The 20,188-nt window shown below is 46.0% G+C and overlaps 1 protein-coding gene across 3 annotated transcripts in view; it reads left to right on the forward strand.

Annotated features, from left to right (window-relative positions):
- Positions 1–20,188, forward strand: part of CDC14A (cell division cycle 14A) — a 191,506-nt gene that overhangs the window by 125,814 nt on the left and 45,504 nt on the right. For all 3 annotated transcript variants that reach the window (XM_056106535.1, XM_056106536.1, XM_056106537.1), the window contains exons 9-10: positions 1,171–1,401; positions 10,817–10,955. In XM_056106535.1, coding sequence (XP_055962510.1) covers positions 1,171–1,401; positions 10,817–10,955 — 370 coding nt within the window. The remainder of the gene's footprint in view (positions 1–1,170; positions 1,402–10,816; positions 10,956–20,188) is intronic.

The following is a 20,188-nucleotide window of genomic DNA, read 5'->3' on the forward strand; positions in this document are numbered from 1 at the left end:
GCCCCGCAGGAAGGAAAGGGAGGGAAGCCAGAGCCCTGGCAGCCCTGCGGGCATTGGTGCCTCCTTCCTGGAGACCCCTCAGGAGGACGGGTGAGATCCCCACAGCCAGTGGATCAGGGCCCAGAGGATGGGCTGTGGCCTGGGCACAGCTGAAGGCCCCATTTGTACAGCCACAGGGAGAGGACCACGCTCTTGTGGACACGGGATGGTGGCGTTTCTGCTGAGAATTGAGCCCTGGCTCGGGGGCTGCTGGGCCAGACTGCAGTGGCTGCAGCCTCTCTCCCCCCTCCCCCCCCCCCCCCCCCCCCACAGTGTCCCTTGAATGGCCAAGGCCAGGTTGTGTCTGTATTCACCAACTGTGCAATCCCAGGTAGATCTGGGTGATTTGGGGGCTGCTCCGAGGAAAGGGAGCCCCCTGGGCTCTGCATGCCCAGCTCTGGCTGGGGTGGCCTCAGGGCTCCTGGGGGGCTCTGGACTTCTGGGTGGTCTCTAGGCTTGTGGGGGGTGTCTCTGGGCCCAGGGCTGTCTCTGGGTGGACCCTGGGCTCAGGGAAGTGTCTATCTAGGCTCTTGGGGTCTCTGGGCCCAGGGTGGTCTCAGGGCTGCAGAGGGGGTCTCTGGGTGATCTTGGGGGGGCAGGAGGAAGAGGAAGAGGACATGTCTCTGGGCCTGGGGCAGTCTCTGGGTGGTCTGTAGAGGTGGAGGGATCTCTGGGTTCGTGGTCTCTGGGCTCAGGGCGTCTCTGGACTTCTGAGTGGTTTCTAGGCTCATGGGGGTGTGTCTCTGGGTGGATCACGGCCCCGGACAGTATCTAGGCTCCTGGGGTCTCTGGGCCTGGGGTGGTCTCTGGGTTCCTGAAGGTCTATGCGCTGGGGGGGGTCCTCTGAGCCTGGGGTGGTCTCTGGGCTGGGGGCAGGTGGTCTCTGGGAGTTCTCTGCATGCAGGGTGGTCTCTGGACTCGGTGGGAGCCCATGGTCTCTGGGTGGTCTCTGGGTCGGGGCTGGTCTCTGGGCTCAGGGAAGTCTCTGGGCCCGGGGTGGTCTATGGGCTGGGGGGAGGAGGGTCTCTGAGTGGTCTTTGGGCTGGTTGGGGGGTCTCTGGCCGTCTCTGAGGGTCTCTGGGTGGTCTCTGGCCTGGGTCCCGGCTGAGCTGCCCGTGGCCCCCTCCCCAGGTTACCCGCTGCACGCGCCCGAAGCCTACTTCCCGTACTTCAAGAAGCACAATGTGACGGCCGTGGTGCGGCTGAACAAGAAGATCTATGAGGCCAAGCGCTTCACGGACGCGGGCTTCGAGCACTACGACCTCTTCTTCCTGGACGGCAGCACCCCCAGCGACAACATCGTGCGCCGCTTCCTCAACATCTGTGAGAACACGGACGGCGCCGTGGCCGTGCACTGCAAAGGTGCGTGCGGGGCCAGACAGCGCGGGGACAGGGACAGCGCGGGGACAGTTCAGGGACAGGGGTCAGCGTGGGCATAGGGGACAGCGCGGAGAAGGGACACGCTGGGATGGGGGACACACAGGGACTGGGGACAGCGCAGGGACAGCGCGGGAACGGTGGACATTGTGGGGACAGGGGACAGCACAGGGACTGGGAACAGTGCAGGAGACAGCGTGGGAACGGTGGACATTGCGGGGACAGGGGACAGCACGGAGTCGGGGGACAGCGCGGAAACAGGGGACAGCGCAGGGACGGGGGCACGCAGGGACAGGGGACAGTGCTGGGACAGGGCACAGGAGAAACTGGGGCCAGGGGGACCCGCCCAGAGCTGGGCACAGGATGGGCGAGAGAGGGCAATTAGGACAGAGAAGGGACCTCAAGACAGTGATAGTGGAAATGGTCACTCTGGACAAGAACTGAGTGCTGGGGGGGTCCACTCTCCACTATCCTCCTGTTGTTCATCGATTTGCTCTAGTTGGCCCAGTAACGTCTCTTTTGTGAGACTTGTTGTTACTGTGTTTGGCATATCAGATATGTCATGGTTAGCTTGCCAGACTTTGCTATGCAGGCGAGATACTCTCAGTAGCTTGCTGGGCTCTCCTAGAGGGACAGAGGAATCGAACCCGGCTAGGCCGGGCCGGCTGCGCGCAAGGCAAACGCCCTACTGCTGTGCTATCGCTCCAGCCCCTGGGGGGTAGGTAAGGAAATATGCACGATGACCTTTCAGTACCTGAACTGCAAACCCTAATGCCTAAAAAAGGAGGAGAGACAGAGAGACAGAGACAGAGGGAAGGAGAGAGAGACACAGAGATAGAGAGACACAGAGAGAGGTACCTGTTTTTGTAGAGGCAGAAGGCAGAGTGGGGGTGTGGGGAGGGAAATTGGGGACATTGGTGGTGGGAAATGTGCACTGGTGAAGGTACAGGTGATAGGACATTGTATGACTGAAACCCAATCAGGAACAATTTTGTAACTGTGTATGGGGGTTTAATGAAAAACAAACACAAAATGAAAATAAAAAAAACCTTTGTGGAGCCCAAGTAAATCTCATGGCACCAGCAACCCCCTCACCCCCCCATCTTTTGCAGCAATGCTCCTCCCTTCCTCCTGGCTGGGGCTGGCCAGGGGAGCTTTCTTGCTGCAGATGTGCAGCTGGGTCCCATAAGCAGAAACATCTGGCCCTAACTCCTGCAGGGTGAGCACATGGGAGCAGGCAGGCACCTTCAGATCACAGGGGGCCTCGGGTTGCCGGTCTAGCAAGGAGAAGCACAGGTGCCCAGTTAGATCTGACGCTAGCAGAGAAACACAGGTGCCCATTTATATCTGAATTGTTCGGAGACAGCGACCCCTTTCCCTGTCTCAGCGGTTGCACAGACCTGCCTTTTGCACCGTGTGGGCAGGATTCTGTGAACTGCTCAAAAGCTTGTCCAACGCCTCGTGCCATGTTCCGTTTTCGAGTTTCCATTAGGGTGGGAGCTATTTCACGTGGGTAAGTGATGCAGTGACCCACCGTGGCCGCTTGCTCACACGTGTCTTTTCCCGCTTGGCCTCTGGGTGGTGCTGTTCCCGCGGGTTTGAACCCGCGCGCAGCTGCTTTATGCTAACGGCTTGTAGGCTGGTTCCTTACCGGCGCCTAGTGCTGCTGCAGCCAGCCGGAGTCAGGCGAGCACAGCTTGGGGTAGACAGAAATCAGAATGTCATTTTGCAGGCCCTTGTTTCTATGTTTAAGATCTGCGGAGGTGGACTGACTTGGCTGGCTGCAAATGTGAGCCGCGAGGGCAGGCTGCGGGGAGCGGGGCGCCCCTGGGCAGGTCCCCCGCAGGGGAACCCCCTGTGCCCTGTCCCGCAGCCTCTGCAGCCTCGCAGCGGGAAGGACCGGGATGGGCCGAGCACCGTGGCCCATCACTCTAGTTTGCAGCTCTCAGCTCCCAGCAGGGCTCAGATGGGTTGTCGGAGAGCTCATTTGCCCCGGCTGTGACCCCCTTGTCCCCCCTCTCTGCCTTTCCATCCCCTTCTCATCAAGTGTTTCCAGGCCCAAGCAAAAACTGGAAATTTCCGTAATTTCAGTTCTAAGTGGAGCGTGAGGGCTGCAAAGCCGGAGGCGGCTGCTTCGCCGGGTATCTTCATCTGCTGCTTTGCCAAGTTCATTTCTGTGTGCCCTAAAAATCGGTTGATTTTGCCTGATTTTCTAGTCAGTCCATGTTGTCATTGCCAAGCTATGTCGTTTGTGCGTGTGTCGGTCGTGCACAGGCAAATTGCAAGGAAGTTTTCATTAAAACTCCACATTTCTCACCTGCAAACGCTGGGAAAATAAAACTCCATAATGTTAAATGTTCTTGTTTCAGATATTCTCTTTATTACACACTTTACAAATGTTGACATTTAAATATGTATATATTACATATAAAATATATACATATATGTACAATATAAAATATTTTTTTATTTTCATTTAAAATAGAAACCCTTAGCATTGAGTTCAGTTCTTGTATAGGAAGGTCACATTTACATGTGGTGACATTTTTTGAGAGTGTTATTTCATTTGCTTCCATTAGTATACACATGTAGGATTCTTTTATAAGGATTACACCTTTGAATTAATTACAGCTGTGCTGCTTTTAATAGCATACTTATCTACTATAGGCCTGTTAATTATTTTGACATCTCCCCTAATTAAGTCAACTTAATTTTCCGGGAATTGAAGCAGCACTGAACTGAGCATTTTAATTGAACTACAAGGAGGAGGGAAGAATCTTACCCTATGTCAAATGTACTTCGGAGCGCCTGAGAGGAGAATGAATAGTCAGGCTTCAATCTACAGCACTATATATGGAGACAAACTACAAAGTAATTTACTCGGAATGTGTGTAATCTTAAAAGGATTCAGTAGCTGCAGCTCACCTTCAGGCTGATGAGAGACATGGAAGAGGGCAATTGTTATGTTTCGGTCTGTGACTGTGCTGCAGGAATTTCAGAAAACCAGAAACAGTATGGTTGTCAGTGTTTGACGAGGTATAAATAGACCATTTCTCTGTGTCTTCCTTGCTGTGCCCAGGGAGCCTCTTAATTATGAATGCTTTAAAAAAAATGGTTAAAGTTTTTATAGAGATTTAGCGAAGTGTTCCTATTCTGTTGAATTGTGCTAAGAGCTTCTAACTATTGAGTGCTAAGTAGGTTCTTTTTATGGATCTAAATTATAGACTCCTTTTAAAAGGGGAAGCAACTATAGCAATTCGAAAAATTTCTATGCCACACACTTTTGGGTTGTGAGTGTGTGTAATGGGGGTGGCAGGGGGAAGTGGCCGGCCCCGTCACAGGAGACCAAGCAGCTGTGAGTGGGGTTTGGTCTCTTTGCTCAGGGACCTTCAGGAGGAACTGAGGAACCAGCTGGGCTATCCCGAGATGTCTGCTTGTGTTTGAACAACACAGTTACCTTTCTAGACTTCCCCAGAGTTCACAGTGCTCTCGGGACAGGAACTATCTTCTCTCGGAGGAGGAGAGCAGCATGAATTACTGTGAACGCATTAGAGGAAGAACCTTGCTGAGACCCGGGACTAAATGTCACTCTTAAAATAATGTTCATGTTTGATATGGGGCAAAGTTATTTCAGATGAAGTCTATGAGTTCTCTCTCTCTCTCTCTCTCTCTCTCTCTCTCTCTCTCTCTCTCTCTCTCTCTCTCCCCCTCCCTCTACCTCTCTCTCTCTCTCAAATCAGTGTAAATACGATTTTCGAAAAGCAAGGGTTCACGGAAAAGGAAGAGCTAAAGGCAGCAATAAACATGAACTTGATCATATTTTATTTGCATTTTGGGGTCTTGCCTGTTGGCTCATGGGCTTTTCCTGGCTCTGTGCCCAGGGGTTATTCTCGGCAGTGATGGGAAACCCTATTGGGGTGCAGTCAAATTAGGCTCTAACCTATTCCCTATGTTGTCTTTCTGGCCTCTATTTGTATTTTTAGCCCTGGGAAAATATCCCACAAGGAGGAAAATGTGTTTTTTGGAAGGAAGGAGGTGAAAAACATTCTTTTCTGTGTAAAGCATGGGTTTATATATACCATGCCAGCAGATTTCCCTGTATCTGGGGCTATGAAGTGTTATAGGAGACAATTAGGGGAAAAGTTTCAAGGCTCTGGGAGCAATAATGAAAAAAAGATTGAGAAACTCAGGTTTCAAGAACTGTCTCTTCCACCATATGATGCATGAATATATCTTAGAATAAATAGCATGTCATTCTTAATTTTCCCTTCACAGATCTTAAATAATGGCATGTTCACCCCATTATTAAGATACCACTAGACATGGTGGTATCTTATATTTGCCGAAATACTGTGTATTTCTAAGTACTTTGGAGGTGAAAGAACTTTCTCTTTTGTAGCATAGTAGGACTGTCCTCCTGTTGTGCATCAGTTTGCTCAAGTGGGCACCAGTAACATCTCCATTGTGAGACTTGTTTTCTCTTTCGTATTTGACATTTTCACCCCTCCTTTGAAGAGGAATATTCTTAAGCATATCAAGAGTCCAAATGTCCCCCATTTCTTTGTTTTTTATTTTCATGGTGCTTTTATTTTGTGGTGTTTTTTATTTTCGAGATTGAGCCCAGAATATAATGCAGGAAGGGCAAGTTCCCTGCTCCTGAGCTACGCCCCTGGCCCTCCATTTCTTTTCGTAACGAATGTTTTTCGTGGACCACTTTTCCTGGTCTGAAGTGTGAATCATTCGCAACCCCATCAAAATGGCTTTCTACTGAGCTCATTCAGCTCTTTTCGGGTCTCGTCTCCCCCAGCCCCTTCCAGCTGCCTTGCTCTCCTCAGCAGTCTGCTCTTCCTCCTGCTCCCTGGCTCTGTTCGTATCTTCACCAAAGCAAGCTAAGGCGGCAGTTGCATTTCGCCCTTTGCTTTGCTTAGAGAAAGATGCAGCTTAAAAAAAAAATAAAACATTTAAAGCAATGTAGTTATTGTGATTTACAAAGCTGTTGATAATCGAGTTTCAGGCATTCAGTGTTCCTATTCCAAACCTACCACCAGTGTTGACACCTCTTCACCAGTAGCCCAGAGTTCTCTCTAGAGATCTCCTGAACCCACCTCTTCATTAACTCATTGAAAAAAATAGTTTTGGCACGTCAGGGATGGCTCTGAAGGTTTTAATGTACAGTTTTCCACCTGGGACTTTTGCATCCCTGGACTGTCCAGGACCTTTGACCAGTGTCCTTATGTTGTTCCTGGTGGGCTCCTTGTTCCCACCCCTTCCCTCCTGTCGCAGCATTCTTGGTTCTACTACCCAGAGCAGTGGCAGGTTTTTATATGACAGCGGTTGTATTCGAGCTGTAGGGAGAATTGCATAGATTTTATCCTGCTTTTGAAGCGAGTTGAGTTTGGTTGATGAGACCCTCGTCTCCATCCACAAGGGGCTAGTGCAGACCTCCACGAACCCGCACTCCGCTACCCTGAGCGCAGCCTGTCTGACTCGGCCACTCCAGCCTTTCTGTGTTCTGGGTCTCTGGAGCCCACACGTGGTAGCTGGTGGCAACTCAGAGACTATGAGCCTCTTCTACCTGGACTTCCTCATCGGACTTATTTTCTTTCTTTCTTTTTCATTTTTGGTGTTTGGGGGCTCTGTTTAGGGCTTACTCCTGGCTCTGTGCTCTGGGATCACCCCTGGTGGGCTCGGGAGACCATATAGGATGCTGGGAATGAAACCCAGGTTGACTGCATGTAAGACAAATATGCGTGCTGCACTATCACTCTGGCTCCGTTATCAGAATTATTTTCCATGCTACACACCCGCTGGCCCTTTCCAGAAAACTTTATGATCTCCTTTTGCTCTGAGGTCTGCTAGAATCCTTGTTGTTGCTAATGTGATTTTTTTTTTCTTTTTGGATCACACCCAGCGATGCAGAGGGGTTCCTCCTGGCTCTGCACTCAGGAATTACTCCTGGTGGTGCTTGGAGAACCATATGGGATGCTGGGAATCAAATACGGGTCAGTTGTGTGTAAGGCAAACGCCCTACCTGCTGTGCTATCGCTCCAGCCCCACTAACGTGGTTCTTGAAGGCACTCGTTTACACAGTCCCTCTTTTTTTCTCTGAGACACTTGTTTCAGCATACATCATGTCTTTCTTTGTTTTTACTTCTTGGTTAATATTTTTTGTGTCCACGACTAGCTTGATCTATAGTAGTAGAAAAAATAGGTTTCCTTACTTGACTCTTTCTCCCTGACACAAGCCTGTTATAGCCAATGAGTTCACAAATAAACCCTTGATTAGATGAATCCGATGTTTAAAGCCAAAGACAGCACCAGTCTCTTTTGGAGAAAAAACATGCATCATAACAACAGGTTTTTACGTTGTAGGAAATACCTTGGCGCAATGTTTTGCTCAGAAGAAGTACTCAGCAAATAAAAACATATGGTACCTGATTTAATTTCAGGAAGCCAGGTGTGGAAATTCTTGGAAACTGTGTGTGAATAAGTATAATTGGTTTAGCTCTACACGCTGTAGGAGGGCAGCATCTTGGGTCTTTATGTTCCTAACCTCTGCATCTAAGCCAGAGCCACCTACATAGCTGGTCTTAGTCAGTGCTTGTAGGATGTGTGACTGAATGGATGAGCAAGAACGGAAGGAACTCTGGGGTGAGAATATGCACCCCTGCAGGATTTTAGGGATGGATTTCAGACTCACTTGTTATACTAATCTGAGTTGATATCTTTGGGTCTCGGTTGTTCTACTATATTAACATCAGTCACTATATTTGAGGACCTAGGGTGTGATTAAAGTTTTGAGCATTGTTTTGGGAAAAAGAAAGTCCATGTATGTGCTTACATAAGATTTATATGTATGTGGTAGACTAAAATGTAAAGTCCAGTTATTTATTTATTTTTTTCTTTTTCGGTCACACCCAGCAACGCTCAAGGGTTACTCCTGGCAGTGTTCGGGGCACCATATGGCATGCCGGGGATTGAACCCGGGTTGGCCACATGCAAGGCAAGTGCCCTACCTGCTGTAATATTGCTCCGGCCCAGTCCAGTTATTTATTTATTTATTTTTGCTTTTTGGGTCACACCCGGCTATGCACAGGAGTTACTGCTGGTTCATGCACTCAGGAATTACTCCTGGCAGTGCTCGGGGACCATATGGGATGCTGGGAATGAACCTAGGTCGTCTGCGTGCAAGGCAAACACCCTACCCACTGTGCTATTGCTCTAGCCCCTGGTCCAGTTATTTTTGTTTCTCTGAAGAGAGGGCAAAAATATTTAACAATTTATGGGGAAAAAGCACTTGGAGAAATTCCAATAGTAATTAATACGTTGAAAGTAATTAAAAAATAATTTCACTTTGAAAAGAGCTCAACAGATCAAGTACATGATTTGCACTTGGGAGGCTGGGGTTTCAGCCTCGGCATCACACAGTCCCACTGTCATGAGCACTGTCAAGTCTGAGCACAGAGTTGCCAGTATCCCAGAGCAGTGCTGGGTGTGGCCCCAAACAAGAACAGTTTCTTCTTCCTCCCATTTTTTTTTTTTTTTTTTTTTTGCTGTTGTTGCTGCGACTGGAGTTCCTACACAGCTGGTGCTGGTGTTTTGGAGATTGCACACGTTTAGCCCTCTTGCTTCTGTGGACTGGTCGGCACTTGCTCAGACTGGCACTTCAGGTTGTGGGGTCGGCACGTGGCTGGGTCTCTCTCAGGGGCTGCACTTCCTTAACTGGTGCTGGCACATGTGTTCCCAGGGGGGCACCCTGGCTGCAGTGTTGCAGAGCTCTGTAGCTGTGGCGTTGTGATGCTGTAAAGCTCTGTAGTTGTGGCGCTGTGTGTGGCCGCAGCCTTTGGTGGTGGTGCTTGTGCACATGTGGCTGCCGGGCTCCCAGGAACTGCTGCAGCGCCAGAGATCCTGGCCAACATGGCTGTTGGGTTGAGCTCAGCACACATGTGGCAGTGTCAGACAGGAACTCATGGCCTCATGTGGGCAAAGCATATTCTTTGCCAAGACCCTCTCCCTGGGACCCCTGAGATCATTTCTTTTCAGTGGGGAAGGACTTTGGGACCACACCCTGTTGCTTTACTCTTGGCTCTGTGCTCAGGGGTCACTCCGGGCGGTACTTGGGGGACCATGTACAGAGTATGACATTGAACCAGGACTGGCCACATGCGCTTAGCCCTTGATCTATCTGGGCCCCTGCAAATCATTCTAACTGTAATGCTTTTTCTTACATAGCAGAGGTTGGGTCCATCCTAGAGAGATTATGCCTTACCTGAACCGAGTCTGTAGCTCAGTGAGAAAGCACATGGTTTACATCCTTTTGACCCTGGATTTGATTTTGAGGCATATACACAAAAGGCATATGCATTCATATACACATATGGGTGTCTAGACACATACTGTAAATGCAGAAGAAGCCAGAGCAAATGAGACGTAAGTGCCACTGTTCGCTCGGCTCCCAGGGCAGGAGTGCGTCTGTTTGATTTGTCACTGTGTCCCAGCGCCTGACCAGTAGGTGCTGCATCCACCTCTGTGGGTTGATTCAGTAGGTAGTGGACTTTCCCGGCCTCCCAAGGACTTACGCCAAGGTTAGACCGACTACCCGCTAGAAAAAGCATTGAAGCAATTCTGGGTCCCTGGGACCTAATGATCTTTATTCATGTTATTATTATTTATTTAGTTAGTTAGTTTGCTTTTTGGGTCACACCTGGCGATGCTCAGGAGTTACTCCTGGCTCTGCACTCAGGTATTACTCTTTGAGGTGCTCGGTGGACCATATGGGATGCTGGAAATCAAACTCGGGTTGGCAGCGTGCAAGGCAAACACCCTACCTGCTGTGTTATCGCTCCAGCCCCTCATGTTATTTTTCTAACTCTGATTCTGTGGTTCCCTCTTTTAAAATAATTGAATAATTCTAAATTATTTTTTTTCAAAAACTTCCCCATTAAAATAGGTTTAGAAAACACCCACAATAGCACTACTGATTTGAGCCACGCACACTAATTGTAGATTTATCTCAGTCTGGTTCTGGGGTCGGAGACCAGGGCTGAGACCTCAGGAGTGGATAGATACGTTGTAAACTGTTGTTCCGAGTGACATTCTTTCCCTCTGCCTTTAGGAGGAGTCCGCAAGGTCCTTGCTCTGGTTTATATATTTCCTCATGTTAGTTTCCTTGAACCACATAAACTATTAAACAGATTTCTGGAGTTGGAGTGGTCTTTTAACGCCCCCTCCAGTAAAACGCATCACAAAACCTGGGTTTAAGAATCCTGCATCATACTTGAGACCATTGCTGTCGGCAGGGGTGTGGTGGGGGGAGGGGGAAAGGAGCCGATTGAGTTCAGTGTTTTGTGGGTGCATTTGCTTTATTTTGTATTTCTTGTTCTGTTTCCCTATTTTATAGCCGGTCTTGGAAGAACAGGAACGTTGATAGCCTGTTATGTCATGAAGCATTACAGGTTCACACACTCTGAAATAATTGCTTGGATCAGAATATGCCGGCCTGGCTCCATCATAGGACCCCAGCAGCACTTCCTGGAAGAGTAAGTATATCATCTCCGTCATCTCATCCCTCATTCCCTCCCTCCCTCCCTCCCTCCCGCCCTCCCTCCCTCCCTCCCTCCTGCCCTCCTATTCTTCCTTCTTTCCTTCCTCCCTCTCTCCCTCCCTCCTTTCCTTCCTTCCTTCCTTCCTTCCTTCCTCCCTCCCTCCCTCCCTCCCTCCCTCCCTCCTATTCTCCCTTCTTCCCTCCCTCCCTCCCTCCCGCCCTCCCTCCCTCCCTTTCTTCCTTTCTCCCTCCCTCTCTCCGTCCCTCCTTCCCTTCCTTCCTTCCTTCCTTCCTTCCTTCCTTCCTTCCTTCCTTTTTTCCTTTTTTTCTTTTCCTCTCTCTCTTTCCTGGTCCCTGTTGCTTAGGGCTTATCCTGGCTCTGTGCTCAGGGATCATCCCTGGTGGGCTCAGGGGACCATATGTGATGCCAGGGATCAAATTGAGGTCAGCCGTGTGCAAGGCAAGTGCCCTACCTCCTGTACTATCACTCCAGCCCCAATCCATCATTCTCATTCTCAGTTTCTTCCCTTGGTGGTGGACGCTAGCAAGCCAGTGGTGATAAAAATGGGCTGCATAGTTAGAAAAGTCTGTGCCGCACGCACGTAGAATATTATTGATTTGACAGCTAATGCATTCTGGCTTTCGTACCTTTTATATCTCTCGGATCAGGTGAGAGAGAGAGAGAGAGGAAAATCACAGAGCCTCCTCTGCCTACCTTTTTCCTGTCATTTTCTATGTGTGATCTGGCTACAGTGCAATTTTCTTATGTCATCCCACTTGGCACTTTTCATTCTTTTCTTTTGTTTGCATGTCTAAAAGCACAATGAGCAAAAAAAATACAACTAAGGTCAGTGAGTGATTTCAGTGACATTGCTGTTCTGCTGACAGCCGACTCAGCTGCTGATGTAGCTGCAGCTTATGGCTTACCAGAGACGAAGGAAGAGAGCTGGGTTGAAGTCCTGGGCCTGCCACTGACTGATTTTATAAATATTATTTAGAAGAGTACTTAGAATCACTCATTCATTCACTCATTTCCATACTCATTCATTCACTAGTTGTTAGCCCCTGCCTCAGACGAGGAGAGATTTAAGCTGGAAAGGCTAGATACCTCTCTCTCTCTCTTGTAAGCTGTTGTTCCCAGTGACAGTCTTTCCCTCTGCCTTTAGGAGGAGTCCGCAAGGTCCTTGCTCTGGTTTATATATTTCCTCATATTAGTTTCTCTCTCTCTCTCTCTCTCCCCCCCGCCCCTTTTGAGGGAGGTTACCACCTCCCAAGTGGTGTTCAGGGGCCCCAGTGACCTCAGCAACAATTTCTGGACAGTCAGATTGGGATTCATAAGATCTAGAGTTTGCGATGTTGCTTAGGGCCCATGGTGCGGGGCTTCCCTAGCCTCCTGCTTTTGTTTTGGGGGCCATGAGAGCATTGCTCAGTGATGATACTCGGGGTGCCAGAAATTGAATCCTGGCCAGGTGCTTGCCCAGAGTGTATAGCGCTGCCCACTGTGCACACTGCTTGCCCCAGGACTTCACCTATTTCTGGATTCCTCTTAAATTTTCAGGAAGTGCCATCAACTTATCAGGAACTAAGGCACCAAGTGATGATAGTACAGCAAGTAGGACACTTGCCTTGCATGTAGCTGACTCAGATTCGATCCCCGGCATCCCATAAGGTCTCCCAAGCACCACCTGAACATCATCAGCTGTGGCCAAAAAAAAAGGATGCTAATATACCTATTATTAATATATATACCTAATATATCTACATATATGTAAAGGTAAGGTAAAGGCCCTCCCATTGATCGTCGATTTGCTCGAGCGGGCCCAGTAACGTCTCCATTGGAGACTTTGTTGTTACTGTGTCTGGCATATCGAATACTCTCGGTAGCTTGCCGGGCTCTCCGAGAGGGGCGGAGGAATCGAACTCAGGTCAGCCATGTTGGCCGCTTGTAAGGCGAACGCCCTACCCGCTGTGCTATCTATATATACCTAATATATCTATATTAGTTATAGAATGTTTTTGGGTAAAAACAAATTGAAATTTCATTTTTTCCTGGTCGCTTCATCACGTAATTTCATGTGGGCCACGAATGTCCCAGAGAAATGTTGTAAGAAACCTATAACATCTAAAATGGTTAAAAGACTTGGTGCCTGTAGAGGAATTATTTCAGTTGCTAATTCTGGGGGAATAACTGGTAAGAAAGAAAGTCCTGAAAAATGTGAGGGAGAAGTACAAAGAATACAGAAGGAAAAAAATTACCAAAGAAAAGACCATTATGAAGGCAAGTACTCTAAAGAGATTAGTCAATTCCCAGTGGAATCAGATCCTGAGACAAGATCGATGGGCCTCGGAGTGGGTAGGGCTGTGAGGTGAATGTGGATAGTGGATGGAAGGGATGGTGCTCTGCAAACATAAAATAACTCTAGTATCATTGTAAACTGATGCCTTGATAAAAACTTAGAAAATTTTTAAACCAAGTCAATGTTTTCTGAATTTAAAATGAGAATAATTGATAGCCTAGAAAATAAGATCCAGTTCTTTTCAGCCACAACACAAAGGAAGACAGACTTCTTAGGTTTATAAAATAATTCTGGTTTTTCTCGAGGTTTCTTCTTGATCAGATCCGGTGTTCTGGTTTCTGCTCTTTCACGCCGGGTGTGACTGGAGCTTAGAGCTTCATGCTGCACGCCCGTCAGCTGCTTCTCTTACTATTTGCTTTCTGGAAATGGAACAAAGAGCTTTCAGATGAGAAAACAAGCAGGAAACTCCCCAAACTCCTAAATTTGGTTCTTCGAGAGATTTCACCAATGTCTTGACTGCTTTGCACGGATGCATGTCAGTCTTTAGGGCTGCCCGCTCTCACCCTGTGCTTGGCAGCCTGTGCAGGTGGCCCCCGAGGGGAAGGCATGGGTACCCTTCATCAGGTTCCTGGGTTTGCTCAGGGCTGTGTGGCCCCCACCACTCCCGTGGCAAGCTCGCACTTTCCACCTTTCTGCCTCCTTCTCTGCCATGTCTCCAAATAACAGCAAGAAATGAAGGTTCCGGGGCAGTGGCACTGCGTCGGACAAAGGGATTTCTCATTTGTAGACACGAAGTCTCTGAAATTCATGGAATTTGGTGTGAGTCAAGCAAGAGTGACTCTCCTGGTCTGAGTGAGGAGTTGAAATTGCTCATTACTAAGCTAAGGTCAGAACGTTTTCGAAGCCAAGGTTTTTGTTTATTCTAGAAGCAGCCAGGATAGATTCCTCTGTTGCTTGTGTGTTTTTCCAGCCTTGAAAGGTAGCGGTTTATGCTCTGATTTGCTTTTTTGCCTCGAAGTGGCACCTGAGGAGCATTTTGCTTTACGTGATTGTGTGTGTTTGTTTGTGTGTGTGTGTGTGTGTGTGTGCGCGCGCGCGTGTGTGTGTGTGTGTGTGTGTGTGTGTATTTGTTCTCTGTTCTTCCTTTCAAAAAATCTCTTTAAGGCATTTTATCTTTTTTTATTATTATGGCTAAATACACAAACTTTAGTAGATATCATTTGAACCATTTTTTTGGTGTTCAGTTCAGTAGCATATCTCCATACTAATATAGTAATATTGTCTAAATTTATAGTTTGCACTAATTATAAAGCACAATTCTTAAGTTTTTTCATTCTCCAGATTTCTTTACTCATAAATAATAATAGATAAGCCCTAGACTTATTAAATACTCATTCTTTGTTCTGCCTCTTCTGAACCTCTGCTCTGAGACCCCCTGTCTTGAGGGGCCTGGAGGACTAGTAGCAGGGTTCAGGCATCTGTCTTGTAGGCAGCTAACCCCAGGTCACTGCCGGCCCCAGTCCCCAGTGATCTTGATTCTGTTTTTAGTCCCGATGAATTTCAAGCCCATGTCCTGACAAGTGTCACAGCAGGAAACCGCCCTTAGAGTATTGGCAACATTCAGCCGTTATTTGTCAGGTGTATAATGCATATTGGTTATTGGAGGTTTTCTTGACAGGTGTTAGGTGAAATTTGAGGAAGTTCCCGTTTATTTCTATTTTTCTAAATCTTCTTAACATGAATGGTGTTAACTTTTGTTAAATGCTTTTCCTCTTTTGATTGAAATGATTATAATGTAATTTTGCTCTTTAGCCAGTTAACATGGCAGATTACAATGCTTTTTCTCTTTATTTACTTTTTGGCTTTTGGGTCACACCCAACTGTTCTCAGGGTTTACTCCTGGCTCAGTGCTCAGGGATCATTCCTCACGGGGCTTGGGAACCATATGTGGTGTTAGGGATCAAGCCCGAGGCAGCTTTGTGCAAATAGACATCTTTTATGTGGTACTCTCGCTCCAGACCCTTGTTTTTTATTTTTTAAATTGAGCAAATCTTATATTTCTCAGGAAAGCCCAGTTGAGACATAATAAATGGGGACTTTGCAAATAAATTTTTGAAATAAAAAGATTATTTTAGATTTCTCTAGTGGACTCAGTGTAACCACAGGGCCTCAGAAGGAGTCAGCAGAGAAAGTGGTGTGGTGATGAAATACAGGGTTGATGTGCTTTGAAACAGGGAACCAATTAGTGAGACAAGGTTCGATCCATCTCATGTTAGACCTGTGACCTCTGAATGCAAAAGTGTGTGTTCTTCCAAGACACAGGATTTGTAGAAATTAGTTCTAGCAGCGATAGCACAGTGGATAGGGTGGTTGCCTTGCAATCAGCCGACCTGGGTTTGATTCCTCTGTCCCTCTTGGAGAGCCTGACAAGCTACCAAGAGTATCCCGCCAGCATGGCAGAGTCTGGCAAGCTCCCCATGGCATATTCGATATGCCAAAAACAGTAACAAAAGTCTCTCAATGGAGACATTACTGGTGCCCACTTGAGCAAACCGATGAACAACGGAAGGACAGTAGACAGTGCAGTTCTAGCAGCTCTGTGTGTATAGGAACATTTAAGTATGCCTGGTATTAGACATATAGTCTGTGGAACCAGAGCGATAGTACAGTTGTTGAGGCATTTTCCTAGCACATGGCTGACCTGGCTTCGATTAATCCCATATGGTCCCCCGAGCACTATCAGGAGTAACTCCTGAGTGCATAGCCAGGAGGAACCCCTGAGCATTGCAGGGGTGGCTCCCCAAAAAACAAAACAAAGAAATAGAACAAGAGACATAGATCCTAGCTTCTTTAGTTCATAATTCCATGTTGGAGTACTGGTTGCAGGAAGGACTTGTCATCATGTGTTACTTGGGGAAGATTGAGCAGCAGCAGGTAGATGACAACTGGGATGAAAGGAAGCTGGAATCAGAGCGATTGAAAAGTAGACTGCTGTGAAATGCAGGAGATGGGGGACTTGTTGAAAGGGTTAGAAAATGGGGTTTAGAGATGGGGGAAGTAGGGACAATTCAAGGAAGGTTTTGAAGTCTGATTCATAATAGGAGAGATGAATAACTTTGAAGCTGGACTAATGATAAAAGAGATGGAGAGAATGATGACATCAGTGATGACGCAAAGACATGAATAAGTAACACACTCATTAGCAAAGAAACTGGAGTATTAAAAAGTCTTCTGATGGGCTTTCATCCATCAGAAATTATCGAACAAGTGAGAGGGATAGGATACTCTTTCAGAGGTGAAAAATACAATCAGTGCTTTCTAAGACAATATTCTAAACCTATGACTTTTGGAAAGCTGGCTTGTTGCATCCTATTTGTCCTTGAACCCCAAGGTAACATCGAGGTATTTGATTTCTTTGTCTTGAAAAAAAACCTTCCTCTATGTCACCAGTAAGAAAAGTGAGATTTGTTGGCATCTTTGTATTGGTGAATTTATGTTTTGTCAGTTTAACTTCTCCCTTGTCACATTATTTTATATTCCAAAATTTTATATTAAAAATTTCATAGGCTGTTTGCAAAACAAGTATCACCTATTTTTCTTCTACTTAGAACTGATATTCTGAAGTTAAAAATATCATTCTGATTCACAAAATGTCTTCTGGAAAACATCCTCCAAGTTCTTAAGATAATGCCCAAACACATTTCTCTTTCATTATTGAGTCAAGTCTGAACCCATTCTTCCCTTGGACAGCCTGTGGAAGTATAAATATAGAATTAGACTGCTTTTGTGGTTTGTTTCATTCTATTTATTGAACAGTCATCATGTGGAACTATGATAACCTCTGAATTATGATACATTAAAGCTTTCATTCGAGATGGATCCTTGAGAACTATTGGGTTTCCATGAGAACTTCTGATCACATAGATCTTTTAATTTTGGAACTCTTCCAGGGTGACACTGGGCCCCCAAGCACTACCGGGTTTGGCCCCCATAAAAATATGAAATATTATGGTAGAACAGATGATTAAATTGAAAGATTTCTGATCTTACCATGATACCAACTTATACCATTTCTTTAGCCCAATTTTATTTATTTAAAAATATTTTGTTTTGTTTCGGGACCATGCTTTGCTGTGCTCAGGGCTTGCTTCCAGTTCTGCATTTAAGGATCACTCCTGAAGAGCTCAGAGTACCAGTGATGGAACCTGGATCTGCCACGTTCAGGGTAGCTACCCTACCAGCTACCATCTCTCTGGCCTCTAGCCGAATTCTTTGAACCATGAATTGCCTCTTTTTTCTGCTGTAGCTCCTGAGGTGTGTGTGGAGTAGAAAGTACCCAGGGCAGATTGGTACTCAGTCATGGTCTTGAGTGGCCTGAGCCTCAGAAAGGGGTTGGCTCTCTCTATGACATGACCAAATGGTGGCTTTGAGTGAGCACTGGAGTCAAGGGGTGGGTCAGACTGGAAAATATGTTTCTAGCATGGAGGAAATGATACGGTGAAGAGACAGCATGGCGTGAAGCTAGGATTAGAACTGGACTCAAGGAAATGAAGAAGAGGTCACCTGGACACAGAAGCAGCCACATACGAGTCTAGATTTTTTTTTCTGAACTCAACTCAAAACCAGAAACAGTTAGAGCAATTCAAGTACCTTTTTTTTTTATGTTTCCACAGCTGTTTATGTTTTTATTTATTTATTGATTGATTGATTTATATCATTGAGACACCATGAGGTACAGCTGTAGACTTGCAAATTTTTGTGCTTGGGTTTCAATTATACAATGATCAAATACCCATCCCTCCACCAGTGCCCATTTCCCACCACCAGTGATCCCAGTAGCCCTCCCACCCCCCATCCCCTCCATCCCACCCTGCCCCTGTGGCAGGGCATTCCCTTTTGTTCTCTCTCTCCTTTTGGGTGTTGTGGTTTGCGAAAGAGGCAATAAGTGGCAATCTTGTTTGGTCTGTAGTCTACTTTCAGCATACTTCTCCCATCCTGGAAGGATCCTCCCAACACCCTTTATTTGGTGCTCCCTTCTCTTCAACTAACTTTTAATGAAATTTTAAAAGCAGATTTTTCAAAAGACTTGCAAAAGCTCAATAGCAGAATTAAGTGTGATTTGGTTTACAATGAATCCAATTCTCTCGTAAAAAAATTTCTTATGCTTGGTTAACCCAAACCTTCAACTAAACCAAGACGGGTGTTTTGCCCCAAACAGGGGCCATCCTGCTTCCCATGTCTCCACAAGGCTCTATTCAAATCAAGACAAATCTCTTTTTTTTTTCCTTTCAGTGCACATGTTCTTTTTGTGTGGGGTCAGTAATGTTCTACCATTTCAGAATATGCACTGCATTTTTGCAGGGTTTACCTTGAGCTGGTGTGTTAGCTTCGTGGGATTTGATTTTCAAATGCTAAATACTTAGAAATCAATGTTTTACTTCTTCTGTTTGAGATGAGGCTTTTAAGGAGTAATAGACACCACAATAAAAGCTAGCATGGTTTCTGTTGTCAATAAAAACTCTATTTGCATGAAGTGCTGCTTTTCTGTAAGAAGCACTTGCGTACGGCATTGCTTAGCAACACACCAGTCAGCTCTGACACCTTCATCTTTGATATTCAGCTTCATGTTAAGTCTTTCGATTGAGGGGCCAGATTTATACTTTTACAGTGAGCGAGTGAAGCGTGTCATTTTGTGATGTCCATCTAGGTTGTATCCGTTTCCATTTTATAACATTCTGCTAACTTCATGCTTTACGTAGCTGAGGTTTGGGAATAGTCCTCTGTGGTTTGCTTCCGAAAGGCACCTACTCTGTGCTGGAAGGCAGCGGCTTCCAGGCTCCTAGTAAACTGGTATAAGTAGATTTTATTTTATTATCTCCTTATCTATTTATTTATTATAAGGAGTTTTTTATTTTATTTATCTGCTTGAGAATGCACCAGATTTTTATTTTTAAATTTAGTCTATATGGAAACATTGGGTATTTCCTAGAACAAATTGGTCACAATTTTAGAATAATAAATTACAGATAAGTCAGTTTTATACATGGACAGCATATTTTATCATATTTTATATCTGAAACCTTTACACTGGCTGTGTAAGCGGTGAATCAAAAGATTTTTTTTATATTTATTTAAAAATGTTAGAAATGAACCAAAAAATCAAATGATTTTTAAAATTTAAAAGCAGGGTAAGATTTTTTTTTTAAAGGAAGCTTCGCAGCTGTTGAGGTCCCAACACATATTATTAACATTTTCGTGTGTATTTTGACTTCTAAAGGTACTTTATAGTGTTACTTAGTCAGTGTAATGATGTGCTGTCCGCTTTCCTTTATAATAAAGACTTTGAAGGTTCCTTTTCATAGGCACTCAAGGTTTCTCCCTCCCTCCCTCCCTCCCTCCCTCCCTCCTTCCTTCCTTCCTTCCTTCCTTCCTTCCTTCCTTCCTTCCGTCATCTTTCCTTCCCTTCCACCCTCCCTTCCTTCGTTCCTCCCTTCCAATCATTTATTTTTAGAAAATTTTCTGACTTTTGGAAAATCAGACATTTTATTTCAAATATTTTAAAATAATGTTTTTTTGTTTTGTTTTGGCATGCTCTTTTATTGATCTGTATTTAAAATGATGTTATAACAGGTTCATTTATCTGTGAAGATTATACATAATTGATACATTTCATACTTTTTTTAAAAAATTTTTTTTTATTAGTGAAACACCATGAGGTACAGTTGTAGATTTACAATTTTTTGTGCTTGGGTTTGATTATACAATGATCAGATACCCATCCCTCCACCAGTGCCCATTTTCCACCACCATGGATAATATCCCCCCCACCCCCATCCCCCCATCTCCCCCTGCCTCTGTGGCAGGGCAATCCCCTGTGTTCTCTCTCTCCTTTTGGGTGTTGTGGTCTGCAAAAGAGGCATTGAGTGGCAAA

Source organism: Sorex fumeus, unplaced genomic scaffold (genome assembly GCF_029834395.1).
Source record: "Sorex fumeus unplaced genomic scaffold, SorFum_2.1 ptg000131l, whole genome shotgun sequence".
Classification (NCBI taxonomy): domain Eukaryota; kingdom Metazoa; phylum Chordata; class Mammalia; order Eulipotyphla; family Soricidae; genus Sorex; species Sorex fumeus.